General features: G+C 49.6%; 1 protein-coding gene across 3 annotated transcripts in view; it reads left to right on the forward strand.

Moving 5' to 3' along the window:
- GLRX3 (glutaredoxin 3) overlaps positions 1–15,084 on the forward strand; it is a 46,622-nt gene extending 31,538 nt beyond the window's left edge. For all 3 annotated transcript variants that reach the window (XM_088476867.1, XM_088476869.1, XM_088476868.1), the window contains exon 11: positions 14,781–15,084. In XM_088476867.1, the coding sequence (XP_088332993.1) occupies positions 14,781–14,831 (51 nt within the window). In that variant the 3' untranslated portion in view covers positions 14,832–15,084. The remainder of the gene's footprint in view (positions 1–14,780) is intronic.
- Positions 15,085–15,418: the final 334 nt, after the last annotated feature.

The following is a 15,418-nucleotide window of genomic DNA, read 5'->3' on the forward strand; positions in this document are numbered from 1 at the left end:
CCTCTTTCAGACACGAACAAAGCCTTATAGGTCCAGAAAGCCATACAGTCCTTGCTGCAAGCAGGGGTAATTGTGCCAGTCCCGTCTCAGCGAGGGACTGTTTATTATTCTACTAACTTTCTGGTTCAGAAGTTGAAGGGATCTCATCAGCCTATCCTCAACCTCAGATCCCTGAACAAATTTCTCAGGGTACTCAGGTTCAAGATGGAAACCCTACGCTCCATCATACTGGCTAGGGAACCTGGGGATTTTATGCTATCACTGGATATTCAAGACTCATACCTACATGTTCCTATAAGGCCCTCTCACCAGCATTATCTCTGGTTTGCTATACTACAGCAACACTTCCAGTTTCGAGCTCTACCCTTTGGCCTGTCCACAGCTCCAAGGGTGTTTACCACAATTATGGCTATCATAGCGGCCCATCTGTGGAGTCAGGGTATCCGGCTGCTACCATACCTGGACGACCTCCTCCTGTTAGCGGGATCTCCAGAAATGCTTCGCAGCCACCTGCAACTGAAAATTGCTTTTCTACAGGCGCATGGGATAGAGAATCTTTCTGACTTCAGAAAAGATCTCCACATTACAACTATGAGTTCGCAGATGCCTCCCCAGTCGCCGTGTGTCAGTCCATTCAGCGATGCAGGTTCTGGGATACATGGTGTCCACCTTCAATGTGGTGCTCAGTTTCATTCCAAGCCTCTACAGTGGCTGATCCTCTCAAGGTGGAACAGATTACCCCACCAGATCAAAGCTCAGACAATGGTGCTCTCTCCGGAGGTACGACTCTCTCTGTCTTGGTGGCTACTGACATCTCATCTAACCAACGGTCGCCCCTTTTGGATCCCGGACTGGGTAATCCTAACAACGGACGCCAGTCTCCGGGGCTGGGGCGCAGTTAACGGTCCGCACTCCTTTCAGGGCCGTTGCACAGCGTTCAAATCGACATATTGGAACTTCGAGCTGTTTACAGGGCCCTCAAGCTGGCCAAACACATACTTCAGGGGAAATCCGTACAAGGTCAGTCCAACAACGCCACAACAGTGGCTTACATCAACCATCAAAGAGGCACTCGAACTCGGGCAGCATTGACAGAAGTGTCACGCATTCTGACATGGGCAGAGTGTCATCTCAGCAGTGTTCATACTGGGAGTTCTCAATTGGCAAGCAGACTTTCTCAGCCGTCACGGCGTGCATCCCGGGGGAATGGTCTCTTCACCAAGAGGTGTTTTAACTCCTATTAGACAAATGGGGCCTCCCAGAGGTGACCTCATGGCCTCCCGACACAATCACAAACTGCCAGTGTACGGGTTCAGGACAAGAGATGCTGAGGGAACCTTGTTGAATGCTCTGTCAGTTAAGTGAGCCTTCCAGTTTGCGTACCGGACTCCTCCAGTCTCCCTGCTTCCTCGAGTTCTTCGGAAGTTCAAGCAAGATGGAGGCACTGTCTTGCTGGTGGCTCCAGCTTGGCCCAGGCGTCATTGGTACGCAGATCTTCAGAGTCTCTCCATCGACACTCCGTTCCTGTTGCCTCAACGTCCGGACCTGTTGTCTCAGGGTCTTTGCCTTTACCCGGACCTGGATCGTCTGTCTTTTGACGGCGTGGCTCTTGAGACATCCCTCCTAAAGTCCAAAGGATTCTCTAGCTCTGTCATCAACACGATGCTTAGAGCGCGTAAGCCAGCTTCTGCTAGGATCTACCACAGAGTGTGGCATACCTATTTCTACATCAGGGTCCATAGGGTATCCACAGGATACCTTGGGGTATAGGTGATGACGTTAGGCATCGGGCACCATAGAGTTAAGTTTTCAGTCCTCCCAGGATGCACTAGGGTCTCCCTCCTATACCCCGCCCCCGAGCCAAGGCATCTCAGTTTAGTTTGGTGCCCGGCCGGAGTCGGATGCACCTGTTGGAGTGGGGGCTAAGAAGAGCCCCTGAAGTTTTCTTCAAGCAGCTGTGGCTGCACATCTGGAAGTACAGCATGGACAGCCAGTCTTGACGTCCATGCTGTCTTCCCTACACCCCCGCCGGTACCGATCCGGTGATGCTGGTAAGCATCTGGGGTCACAGCTAGCGGTGGCGTCCCGGGGGTTAAATGCATGCCAGGGGAGCGCGCCTTCCCTGTCTCACAGCCGGCGCCTCCCCCGCTGCACACAGCCCTCTCTGCACACGCCGACTGGCCCTGTGGCAGCGCGCCTCCTCTAAGCTCCTCGGCGGCCATCTTCACAACCGCATGGTGAACGCTGCTGGAAGCCTGGAATCGGAGGCATCGTAGTCTGGGTCCCCCCGCATACCTCTCCTCCGATTTGGTACAGGTCTGTGTATGCAGCGCTGTGTCCTACCAGACTCTGTGTTTAGGTAGTTGAGAATCAGCGCTAATAGTGCAGGAATTGATTTTTCTTTGCATTGTATGTGACTGTGCTAGCGCTGGTGCCTGTACTTTACTTCGATTACTGTCAGCCTTATTACTGTCCCTGTCTTTCTGCTAAAGCCCTTGTGGTGCTGTGCTGCAGGGTGGTCTCTCACTATACGAACAAGTATTGTTGAGAGGGGTCACATATTTACCATTATGTCTGAGAGTGATTTCCCTGTACAGCTTCGGTGTGCTACGTGCAAGGCACCTGTAGCGGAGGGGGAGGGTAGCGCGGAATTGGCGCGACCTATTACGGTCACAGCACCGGTACAGGAGCCGCCCTGGGCTTGTTTCGCCAAGGCGCTTACAACCCTCGTGGGCCAGTTAGCTCCGCAGCCTCCATTCACTCAGATGGGATTGTCCCAGCAGTCAGTGGTGTCGTCACCCATGCAGGGTTTCCCGAGACAATTAATGGTACCCCACGGTCTCCCTATTTCGCCTCCTCAGGTCTCTCATGAGCCTGCGTGGGTTAATTCGTTAACAAGCTCTGTACAGCAATTGTCAGACGTGTTGCAGGGGGAGTCTGTGATGCGGCCCCACAAGCGGCCGATGGCGTCTCAGTCCGCTCCTTATGAGGATGACGACGGGACGTCCGATGATGGGGAGATTCTGGATCTTTCTGACCAGGAACCTCCCCGTCCTAAAGAGTCGGACGCTAAGTCTAAGGTGTATATACCTGGCCTTATTCGTGCAGTCCGGACTGCTTTAGTTATGGAGGATGAGGAACCTCCGGTATCTAAGTCCAAATACGCCTTTTTCAAAGAGGTTAAAGGAGATGCCACAGTGTTTCCTCTTTCGGGACAATTAGTTGACCACCTAGAGGAAGCGTGGAAACAGCCAGGCAAACGATATCAGCCTCAAAGGCGTTTAGCAGTGGCGTATCAGTTTGCGGACAATTATTTTGCTAAGTGGGAATCACCTCCACAGGTGGATTCTCATGTGACACGCCTTGTCCGTAGTGCCACGTTACCCATGCCATCCATGTCCTCCCTTAAGGATGCTATGGACCGCAAGGTAGAGATCTGCCTGAAGTCCGTCAGGGGGGGCAGCACGGCCAGCTATGGCCATTTGCTGGGTCGCCAGAGCTATGGAGCCCTGGGCTGATACGTTGGAGGCGTCCTTCGATCCCGACTGTTCGGCTGAGCAGGCGGAGTTGATAGGCAATCTCCGGGATTCGGCCACTTATATCAACGAAGCGGCCTTAGATATTAGTACCCTGGCGCCTCGAATTTCTTCGGCAGCGGTGGCTGCTCGTCGCACTTTGTGGTTGCGATCCTGGAAGGTGGATGCTGATTCCAAAAAGGGTTTGGAGGCATTGCCTTTTAACGGAGAGGTTCTCTTCGGTCCGGACCTGGACAAGATTATAGCCACGCTGGCGGCAGCTAAATCAGCATGTCTCCCGTCGGCTGCTGTTCCTTCTGGTTCAGGTACATCGTCCTTTCGGGCTTACAGGGCCCAGGGTAGGCCTAAAGCACAGTCTTTTCCCCGTCAGGCTGGCCCCAAAAAATCGGCCAAGCCCCGGAAGCAGGCCTGGAGTACCAGACGTCAGTTCCCTAAGCCAGATGACAACCTGCGGCCTGACGGTCCGGGCCTCCCTTTGGGGGATCCCAAAGTGGGAGGCCGCCTGATGCAGTTCGCCCGGTGTTGGTCGGTCACCACGACAAACACTTGGGTTCTCGAGGTGGTCTCACACGGGTATGCCCTCTCCTTCCGGCACAGACCCCCGGCTCGATTCTTCACCACGGGTCTACCATCAGACCGGAACAAAGCCACTCAGCTGCGGAAGGTTTTGCACGCTATGCTCCAGGCTGGAGTTATAGTGCCTGTTCCATTCTCCCAGAGGGGCCAGGGTTTCTATTCCAATCTCTTTTTGGTGCAGAAACCCAATGGGTTGTTTCGTCAGATTCTCAACCTCAAAGCTCTCAACAAATCTTTGCGGGTACCGAAGTTTCGGATGGAGACCCTACGGTCCATCATTCTGGCGCTGGAACCTGGGGACTACATGGTGTCATTGGACATACAGGACGCTTACCTGCATGTCCCTATTCTTTTGCGCCATCAGCAGTTCCTCAGGTTTGCAATCTGCAGCGACCACTTCCAGTTCCGGACGTTACCTTTTGGCCTGGCGACTGCACCACGTGTTTTCACCAAGGTGATGGCGGTCATGGCGGCTTCCCTGCGGCTGCAGGTGGTCCGCATGTTGCCGTACTTGGACGACCTTCTCTTAGTGGTAGGGTCTCCGGAGCTCCTCCTCCGACACTTGGACCTGACCATTGCGCTACTGCAACGGCACGGCTGGTTGATAAACTGGCAGAAGTCCACCCTGATCCTGTCTCAGCGGATTCTGCACCTCGGAGCCTTATTGGACTCGGGACAGCAAAGGATCTTTGTGACGGGGGAAAAGATCCCTGCCTTACAGTCGAGGGTACGCAGTTGTCTGCAGAGCCGCCGGGTGTCTCTGCACTCGGCGATGAGGTTACTGGGCTCCATAGTGTCGGTATTCGACATGGTGGAATATGCCCAGTTTCACTCAAGACCTCTGCAGCACCTGATCCTGTCCAAATGGAATGGACTGCCTCAGTCTCTGAAATTCCGGAAATTCAAACAGGATGGAGGGCCGCTTCTGTTGTTATCAACAGAAGCGGCCCTCCATCCTGTTTGAATTTCCGGATTACCCGTGGAAGAAGGGAAACTGGAGGAAAGAGGTAAGCAAACCGAAATGTCCACCGGATGGACAGAGCATCCACCAGAGACGCCTCTTCGTCTCTTGTGCGAGACCCGTACACCGGCAACTTGTTGTGCCGGGACTCCATGAGGTCGATCTCTGGAAGACCCCACCTGTCCACCAGCAGTTGAAAAACGTCCGGGTGCAGGGACCACTCCCCCGGATGAACGTCCTGGCGACTGAGAAAGTCGGCCTCCCAGTTTAGCACTCCCGGGATGAAGACCGCTGATATGGCCGGAAGATTGTGCTCCGCCCATACCAGGATCCGAGACACCTCTACGAGAGCCGCCCGATTTCGGGTTCCTCCTTGCCGGTTTGCCCAGATGGCACTGGTTCTCAGATCTTCAGGGTCTGTCCGTGGACAGTCCTCTGCTGTTGCCGCTACGTCCAGACCTACTGTCACAGGTTCCTTGTCTTCACCCGGACCTGACTCTGCTGTCTTTGACGGCGTGGCTGTTGAGACGGCCATGTTAAGGTCCAGGGGGTTTTCCAGCTCTGTAATGCGGACCATGCTAAGAGCTCGGAAATCGTCTTCTGCTAGAATATACCTTCGCGTGTGGCATACGTTCTTCCAGTGGTGTCGACCGAGAGGTTATGCACCGCAGGAGTTTTGTCTGTCTCGGGTACTCGCCTTCCTACAGGTGGGACTGGACCATGGGCTTCGCCTTGCTTCTTTGAAGGTGCAGGTTTCTGCCCTGTCTGTCTGGTTTCACCGTAGGATTGCTACAATCCCAGATGTACGCACCTTTATGCAGGGCGTTCTGCGTATTCAGCCGCCTTTTGTTCCACCTGTGGCGCTTTGGGACTTGACTGTGGTCCTGAGGGCTCTCCAAGGACCACCGTTTGAACCACTGGGCTCAGTGGATCTTAAATGGCTAACAGCTAAGACTGTTTTCCTTCTGGCCATAGCTTCGGCCAGACGTGTTTCTTATTTAGGGGCTCTCTCTTGTAGACCCCCTTTCTTGATTTTTCATGGGAACAGGGCAGTGCTGCGCACTCGTCCTGAATTTCTTCCCAAAGTTGTTTCCCAGTTTAATGTTAACGAGGAAATAGTTGTTCTGGCCTTTAACTCACCTGGCCTTTCAGTGGGTGAGGCCACTTTGGATGTTGTGCGGGCCTTAAGGACTTATGTTGACCGCACTTCTTCGTTTAGGAAGTCGGAAGCCTTGTTTGTCCTCTATGGCTTCCGTAAAAAGGGTTGGCCTGCTTCAAAGCAAACTTTGGCAGCCTGGATCCGTATGGCTATTTCTGAAGCTTATCTTCATGTAGGCCTGCCGGTTCCTCCTTCTCTGAAGGCTCATTCCACTAGGTCTGTGGGTCCTTCGTGGGCAGCTCGACGTGGTGCCTCTGCAGTCCAGATCTGCAAGGCTGCTACGTGGTCCTCTGTCCATACCTTCGTGAGGTATTACAGGTTTGACACCTTCGCCTCTCAGGATGCTTCCTTCGGGCGGCGGATTCTCCTTTCAGCACAGGAGCGTCCCCACCCTTAAAGGATACTGCTTTGGGACATCCCCAAGGTATCCTGTGGATACCCTATGGACCCTGATGTAGAAAATGAGATATGGTAAGAACTTACCTTTGTTATCTCTATTTCTACGAAGTCCATAGGGTTCCACAGGACTCCCGCCCTGTCGCACCTGTGCTGCAGATGGGCTTTACTCTGGTCACCGGGTTTTCCGTCTCCCTCTGGTGAGAATGTGATTCTTGTGTGTGTCCAGATCTTTTTTCTCTCTCTTCCTTCTCCTCCTCCGGCCTATGGCTTGGTAACTAACTGAGATGCCTTGGCTCGGGGGCGGGGTATAGGAGGGGGACCCTAGTGCATCCTGGGAGGACTGAAAACTTAACTCTATGGTGCCCGATGCCTGACGTCATCACCTATACCCCAAGGTATCCTGTGGAACCCTATGGACTTCGTAGAAATAGAGATAACAAAGGTAAGTTCTTACCATATCTCATATTTTCCAATGGTGTCGTCCCAGAGATTACGACCCTCAGGTGTTTCAGGTTTCCAGAGTCCTGGCCTTCTTTCAAGCTGCATTCAATTCTGGCCTCACTGAAAGTGCATGTCTCTGCTCTGTCAGTATGGTTCCAACGTAGGATTGCTCCGTTACCGGATATTCGCACCTTCCTCCAGGTTGCCCTCAGGATTCAACCTCCCTTTGTCCCCCCCAGTGGCTCCTTGGGACTTGGCAGTGGTTCTTGAGTCCCCCATTTGAACCCCTAGATTTGAAACTCAAGTGGTTAACGGCAAAGACTCTTTCTTCTGGCTATTGCCTCCGCTACTAGGGTGTCAGAGTTAGGGGCGCTCTCCTTTGCTGATATTTCACCAGGACAGGGCTGTGCTTCGGACTCACCCTGGGTTTATGTCCTAAAGTGGTTTCTAGTTTCCACATTAATGAGGAAATTATAGTCCCGACCTTCACCGGACCTTTCGGTAGGTAAGGCCTCTTTGGATGTGGTCCACGCCCTCAGGATTTATGTGGACCGTACCAGTTAGTCCCATTCGGAAATCGGACTCCTTGTTTGTGCTCTATGAATTTCACAAGAAGGGATGGCCATCCAATAAACAAACATTGGCTAGATGGCTTCGTATGACTATCTCACAGGCTTACACGCAGGCAGGCCTTCCTGTTCCGGCGTCTGTTACTGCTCATTCTACTCTGTCTGTGGGTCCCTTCTGGGAAGCTCGCCGTGGCGCCTCGGCTGTTCAGCTTTGTAAGGTGGCCATGTGGTCTTCTATCCAGACTTTTCTGAGCTTCTATGCTTTTGATACCTTTGCCTCTCAGGATGCTTCCTTTGGGCGCCGGATTCTCCTCTCAGCGCAGGAGCGTCCCCTCCCTTGAAAGGACTGCTTTGGAACATCCCCAAGGTCTCCCTGTGGAGCCTATGGACCCTGAAGAGGAAAATGAGTTATGGTAAGAACTTAGGTCCATAGGGTCCACAGGGCACCCGCCATGTCGCACCTGGCTTCATATGGGCTATGTTTCTGGTGACCGGTTTTCCAATTCCTCCGTGAGAATGTGATTCGTGTGTGTGTGTGTGTACCAGTCTTCCTTCTCTCTTCTCTTCCTCCGGCTTGCTACGAACTGAGATGCCTGTGGCTCAGGGGTTGGTTATAGGGAGAGTGTACCAGTGCATCCTGGGAGCTGAAAGCTTTTAACTGCGTGGTGTCCGGATTCCAGATCCACCACCTACTCCCCAAGGTCTCCCTGTGGACCCTATAGACTTCGAAGAAAGAGTTAACCAAACGTAAGTTCTTACCATAACTCTCGTTTTATATTTCCTATTGAATGTATAAGCTTCCTTTACATATATATTGCTTAGTCCCTATGGCTGCCTTTATTCTTTGTATGCAGCGAATGGCAGAAAATACAACTGCAGTGCAAAGAATTTAAGTTTATTTCAGAATGTGGGATTTTGACAAAAATACCATAGAAAACTGACTTGTTACTTGGTAAAAGATTATATATATTTTCCTTTTATCTGTTTATTAGGGATAATATATTGTGATTTATCATAGTCGGCGCTCATGTTAGCGTTACCGAATGCCCAGGGTTTGCCTTTAACTCCTTTATTATTCTGCTGGCATCTGTGAATGTGAGAAAGCTTCAGTGTAAGTTACAGGACCCGGAGAGTTCTAGCTGCAGACCGTGCACACTCCAGTAATAGGGCACACAGCCTTCCCAATGATCTATCGTATATAAGTTACAGGACCAGGAGAGTTCTAGCTGCAGACCGTGCACACTCCAGTAATAGGGCACACAGCCTTCCCAATGATCTATCGTATATAAGTTACAGGACCAGGAGAGTTCTAGCTGCAGACCGTGCACACTCCAGTAATAGGGCACACAGCCTTCCCTATGATCTATCGTATATAAGTTACAGGACCAGGAGAGTTCTAGCTGCAGACCGTGCACACTCCAGTAATAGGGCACACAGCCTTCCCAATGATCTATCGTATAGAAGTTACAGGACCAGGAGAGTTCTAGCTGCAGACCGTGCACACTCCAGTAATAGGGCACACAGCCTTCCCAATGATCTATCGTATATAAGTTACAGGACCCGGAGAGTTCTAGCTGCAGACCGTGCACACTCCAGTAATAGGGCACACAGCCTTCCCAATGATCTATCGTATATAAGTTACAGGACCCGGAGAGTTCTAGCTGCAGACCGTGCACACTCCAGTAATAGGGCACACAGCCTTCCCAATGATCTATCGTATAGAAGTTACAGGACCCGGAGAGTTCTAGCTGCAGACCGTGCACACTCCAGTAATAGGGCACACAGCCTTCCCAATGATCTATCGTATGTAAGTTACAGGACCCGGAGAGTTCTAGCTGCAGACCGTGCACACTCCAGTAATAGGGCACACAGCCTTCCCAATGATCTATCGTATGTAAGTTACAGGACCCGGAGAGTTCTAGCTGCAGACCGTGCACACTCCAGTAATAGGGCACACAGCCTTCCCAATGATCTATCGTATATAAGTTACAGGACCCGGAGAGTTCTAGCTGCAGACCGTGCACACTCCAGTAATAGGGCACACAGCCTTCCCAATGATCTATCGTATGTAAGTTACAGGACCCGGAGAGTTCTAGCTGCAGACCGTGCACACTCCAGTAATAGGGCACACAGCCTTCCCTATGATCTATCGTATAGAAGTTACAGGACCCGGAGAGTTCTAGCTGCAGACCGTGCACACTCCAGTAATAGGGCACACAGCCTTCCCAATGATCTATCGTATAGAAGTTACAGGACCAGGAGAGTTCTAGCTGCAGACCGTGCACACTCCAGTAATAGGGCACACAGCCTTCCCAATGATCTATCGTATATAAGTTACAGGACCCGGAGAGTTCTAGCTGCAGACCGTGCACACTCCAGTAATAGGGCACACAGCCTTCCCAATGATCTATCGTATAGAAGTTACAGGACCCGGAGAGTTCTAGCTGCAGACCGTGCACACTCCAGTAATAGGGCACACAGCCTTCCCAATGATCTATCGTATAGAAGTTACAGGACCCGGAGAGTTCTAGCTGCAGACCGTGCACACTCCAGTAATAGGGCACACAGCCTTCCCAATGATCTATCGTATAGAAGTTACAGGACCCGGAGAGTTCTAGCTGCAGACCGTGCACACTCCAGTAATAGGGCACACAGCCTTCCCAATGATCTATCGTATAGAAGTTACAGGACCCGGAGAGTTCTAGCTGCAGACCGTGCACACTCCAGTAATAGGGCACACAGCCTTCCCAATGATCTATCGTATAGAAGTTACAGGACCCGGAGAGTTCTAGCTGCAGACCGTGCACACTCCAGTAATAGGGCACACAGCCTTCCCAATGATCTATCGTATAGAAGTTACAGGACCCGGAGAGTTCTAGCTGCAGACCGTGCACACTCCAGTAATAGGGCACACAGCCTTCCCAATGATCTATCGTATGTAAGTTACAGGACCCGGAGAGTTCTAGCTGCAGACCGTGCACACTCCAGTAATAGGGCACACAGCCTTCCCAATGATCTATCGTATGTAAGTTACAGGACCCGGAGAGTTCTAGCTGCAGACCGTGCACACTCCAGTAATAGGGCACACAGCCTTCCCAATGATCTATCGTATATAAGTTACAGGACCAGGAGAGTTCTAGCTGCAGACCGTGCACACTCCAGTAATAGGGCACACAGCCTTCCCAATGATCTATCGTATGTAAGTTACACAACGTTTCTCGTGTTTCAGTCCTGGTAATCTTTTTTTTATGTATTTATCTTAAATACTATTATCCACCGGTTTGCACGTAATGTCTCAGTGCTGCATCACTGAGATGTTCAGTACTGATCTCTGCTATTATGCTGCGTGCATTTGCTATCCATGATACGCTTTAGCTTAAAATTGGCTGTCATTATAGGGTGCCAAGAGATCAGCATGAGAGAAGTCGGTCTAGAATCCTTCCTCTTAAGGAAACCGCAGTGCTAATGTGTCTCTGCATTCTTATTACAGCACCCTCCTGTGTCTCTACTTGGCGTACTCTGTCCTTGCTATAGACTTTTTTTTTCTGTTCCCATTATATAAACTGCTTTTTGCACATAATAACTTGCCAGATTTTAGCATTTTCTATTCAAATAAGGTTTCTCCTTATCAGCATGTCATCTGCATCCAGAATGAAGCTGTACATTTCATTGATGTGCGCCAACTGTATTCAGCAACAAACTCGCCAAATCAACAATAATTTTTTCCCATATTATACCTATAATCAGTATTAATTCCTTGTGTGTGTACAGCAAATATGAACATGAAACTGGAATGAACACTGTTGGGGAAAATTTTTTTTATCAATCCTATAGGTTTCTGTAACTATTAGGTGGGGGGGGGGATTTAGATAGCCGCGGTAATTTACAGCTGGTGAAAAAGGGTGGAAGCCTCTGGTTTTAATGCCTGACTTTATTCAATTAGAGCCCCTTTTTCTCTCACGGTAAACTACTGTGTTAACGCATGTTAACACTTAAAACCGGGGGTAAATTCCTATACCTGTGGGTTAACACGGCCGCGGCACCCAAAAAAAAGTTAATGGTATAAATCCGCAGCCTGCGGTCTGCCATCAGCTCTAATTGAATAGCCCCACAGCTTTAATTAGCCCGTGGTAAATTACCGCAGCTAATTGAATTCCCTCTTTAAGCTGGCCACACACTAGACCAACTTTCATCCAACCATCCAACTAGTTGATTGGTTGGAATGAAAATCTGGTAATGTATGGGAGTAAATGATGATCAGCAATTTGCTCCTAAATGCCAGATAACAGATAAATGGTCGTCAGACAAGTTTGAACAAATTGTTTACGTCAAACATTTAACAAACAGTTTTTGTCCATTTTGCGGCGTTTGGGAGCAAATTGCTAATTGTCATTTGCTTTCATTCCTTACCAGATTTTCATTCCAACCAATCAACTCGTTGGCTGGTTGGATGTAAGTTGGTCTAATGTGTGGCCAGCTTTAGACTTGACAGAAATCAAGGTTCAGTACCTGATAGTTACCCAGCCATCGCTAGCCTTAGCTGGCATAGAGTACTGCAGCAGGGGTACGTCTGTCCTGGCCTCCCCAGTGACAGCCCTTGTAGGAGAGAGACAGAGATGATCATAGCAGCCGGATCAGATTGCCTCCAGCTCAGCTCCTTGTCCTCTCACCTCAGCACTGCAGGCTGGCGCTGTGATTGTGGCTCTCATGTATAAATCATTCCATCTCGGAGACTGCAGATTCTCAGAGCAGAGAGACTGCGAGGATCCATGGACCCTTTTTTTTATTTCTGTAACATACTGAGGTGTTTGTACAGCCCTCCTTCATGTGCTATAACTTGTTAACAGCAACAATTTGTAATTTTCAAATAGAATATCTATTTTAAACCTAGCTACAATAGATATCACCATGTTAAACGTTAAGCATTCTCCTGCTAGCGTCTGATTCGCATTCATTTCTGTGCACGCAATGCAGCCATCTTGCGCGCACAGCTCTGGATCAGCAAAGTGTTTTGCAGCATATAGCAGGATGCTAGTGTACTCAGGAGATGCAAGTGCCTAGAAGGGGGGCACCCAGTTGTGCGCATCCTGGTTTCCAAAGCTCTTAATTATGGTTATGGTGGCTTGAAGTGTGAGAAGGGAACATGTGGTTGGCATTGTGCCCATGGATGCAGGATGCCACCAGCGTAACTTCTTATGCGGGCCATACATCTACGGCCCTATTACCTGTTGTGCGAACGGTGATCCAATCTGCCATTTAAAAATGTCGGCAGACATCAATTAACAACCATCCTTCGGAGAATTGGAAAAAATCCACGTCAAAAATCCCGACTCGCCAATTGCGACCATTTCCGGGTCATAATTGGGGAATTGAGATTGTCCATCATGTTTGGATTTCTCCAACCCCGGCAGAACGAGGAATTGCTCTGATAACAAGCTAGATGGCCCTGTTAGTCTATAGTGGGGAGAGAGGTGACTGATACCAGTACAACCAGTCTGAACAGTAAGTTAGCACTGTACTTCCACCATCTGGAAAAAGAGTAACTGCCTTTAAACCTAGATACATAGGTTTTGATCTCATCTGAAAGTAACGGGGGCCAGACAAATACATGTTTACGTTTTTTCAATGTCTGTTGTGCTGAACACCTAGCTTATTACATTATTATTCAGCGCACTTTTTCAGGCTAATTAGGGCTATTTCCTATATTAGCATCAGCACATTTTAAGTGTTTGGATTATGTAAGACAAGTGAGAAAATACACCGGTCTATTATTCTGCCTAGTCAGAAACCAAATCTGCTCTGTATACTGTATGCCACACTGTCCAGGCTACCAGCTACATGGCAATACATAGATGTCCTGTGTGCATACAAATAGGTGCCAGCGATTATCCGCACATCTGTATATAATGGAAGTATGAGGTATTGGTTCATAAGGAGGTAGAGCTCTTACCTCACAGGTGAGTGTATTTACTTTTATTTGCATTTCTGTATCTGAGGCAGACATGTTAGTGTAGGACTTGTCAATAATGAGGAACTATGACGTAGTGTGCAAGCTTAAATGCATACATTTCTAACTGTGAGGCAGATTCCCACCCTGACAGTACTGGCACCGAGAGGGCTGAGTAGGAGAAGAATAGGGATAGTAAAATGGCTGACAGAAAGAAATATCAGACACACAGCGCTAGCATAAAGGTCACATACAATGCAGAAATGTTGCGTACTATGTACTACACTGAGCAACAGCCCGGTAGCGATAGAGCTACATACTCTGTCCTTTAGAGGAGAGGTATGTAAGGGGCACCCAGTCTCCGCACCTTGCTATCCACAGCGTTCTTAAGATGGCCGCCGGAGGAATGAAAGGAGCCGACAGGAGAAGATCACTGCCTCGTCGTGCCAAAATTGCAGAGTAAAGCGTCTGAGAGCAGTGAGGGGAGGAGCCTCCTGTACTGAACAGGGAAGGCGTCCTCCCCTGGCAGGCTATTAACCCCCGGGATGCTGGAGCGCGTCCATAAGGCTCCAGCCCCGCATCCCTGGTGGTCTAGTGTGAGCGCAGGCTCAGTGCCTGGCTCCACTATACTGCAGTCCCCAGGGAGCCCCCAGCTCTGGAGACGCCAGACTGTAACAACGGGCGCCTACCGCATACGCCTGCTGCTTACCTTGTGATGTCCCCTGTAAGTCCGGCCGCAGTCCAAGACCCCCGGGGGTTCCACTAGCTGGCACCCCCCAGAGCCCGCTGAGTTCCCCGGATCGCTACTGGTGGTCGGCGTCGGAGCAGTAACATGGACGTCCTCTGGACTGTCCATGTTACTGCTCTTGAAGATCTTCAGGAGTTGTGAAACACAGCCCCCCTGTGCGGTAACCCAGCTCTGGCCGGGCATCTACTGAGTCCTTGCAGCACAGGAAGACTTGTGCCATCCAAATTGTACTGAATACAGTGCTTTTTTGGAGTGGGTTGGGGAAGCAGAGTGCACAACTGGAACCCCTTTACCGAATAAATCACTGCAAGGTTATTCTTCATAAATGGAAATAATTGTTCAACAGCAATAAATGTTAGAGCGAATCCTCAGCCAGATCCTGTGCTAACAGCCCAGCATAAATACACTTTATATCTTTTTTTTTTTGTTTTTTTTTTGTTACAGGAGTTGAAAGAAAGTGGTGAATTGGTTTCGGCACTGAAAGGAGAACATTAACGTGTGGATGTGCTATAGGTGACACAATAGTATATCGATCAAGGATTCTTCTGACTTAGCGTGGTACTTTGACCTTCTACCTGGATCTCCGTAAACCTTATTCTGTCTGCGTCTTTATTCTGTAAAAGGGTCATGGTCTGTACAGGATACAATGTATTTGGATATAGGGATCGTTCTGCTCCAGCACATTCATGTGAAATCTACTGCTATGCTTAACTAAATATTTTAATTTAATAAACAATGTTAAAATTCATGCTATTGCTTTGCCATTATTAAACGTGCTACCGTGTATATTCTATCTGAATTCTAACGCAAATATAGATTGACGGTACACACTCTATTAGTAGTACTTTTGTTCTCTCCTAAAGCTGCTCTGAGTTTGTAGACATGATAGCAACTCGGTCAGTGATATTAAACGAATTGATTATCAGCTCAGTCACAGTATTGCTCTCTACAGCTGTAGACCTCGGGTTCTCACCAAGATAGTGATGGCAACATTTGGTGTGATGGGAATGGATAGTGCTGGGAAATAGAGAACCCGTAACTGGAGACTATTGCGATTGAACAATATTGTCATTGATTGTGAC

Source organism: Taudactylus pleione, unplaced genomic scaffold, assembly GCF_031769625.1.
Source record: "Taudactylus pleione unplaced genomic scaffold, aTauple2 ptg000198l, whole genome shotgun sequence".
In the NCBI taxonomy this organism is placed as follows: domain Eukaryota; kingdom Metazoa; phylum Chordata; class Amphibia; order Anura; family Myobatrachidae; genus Taudactylus; species Taudactylus pleione.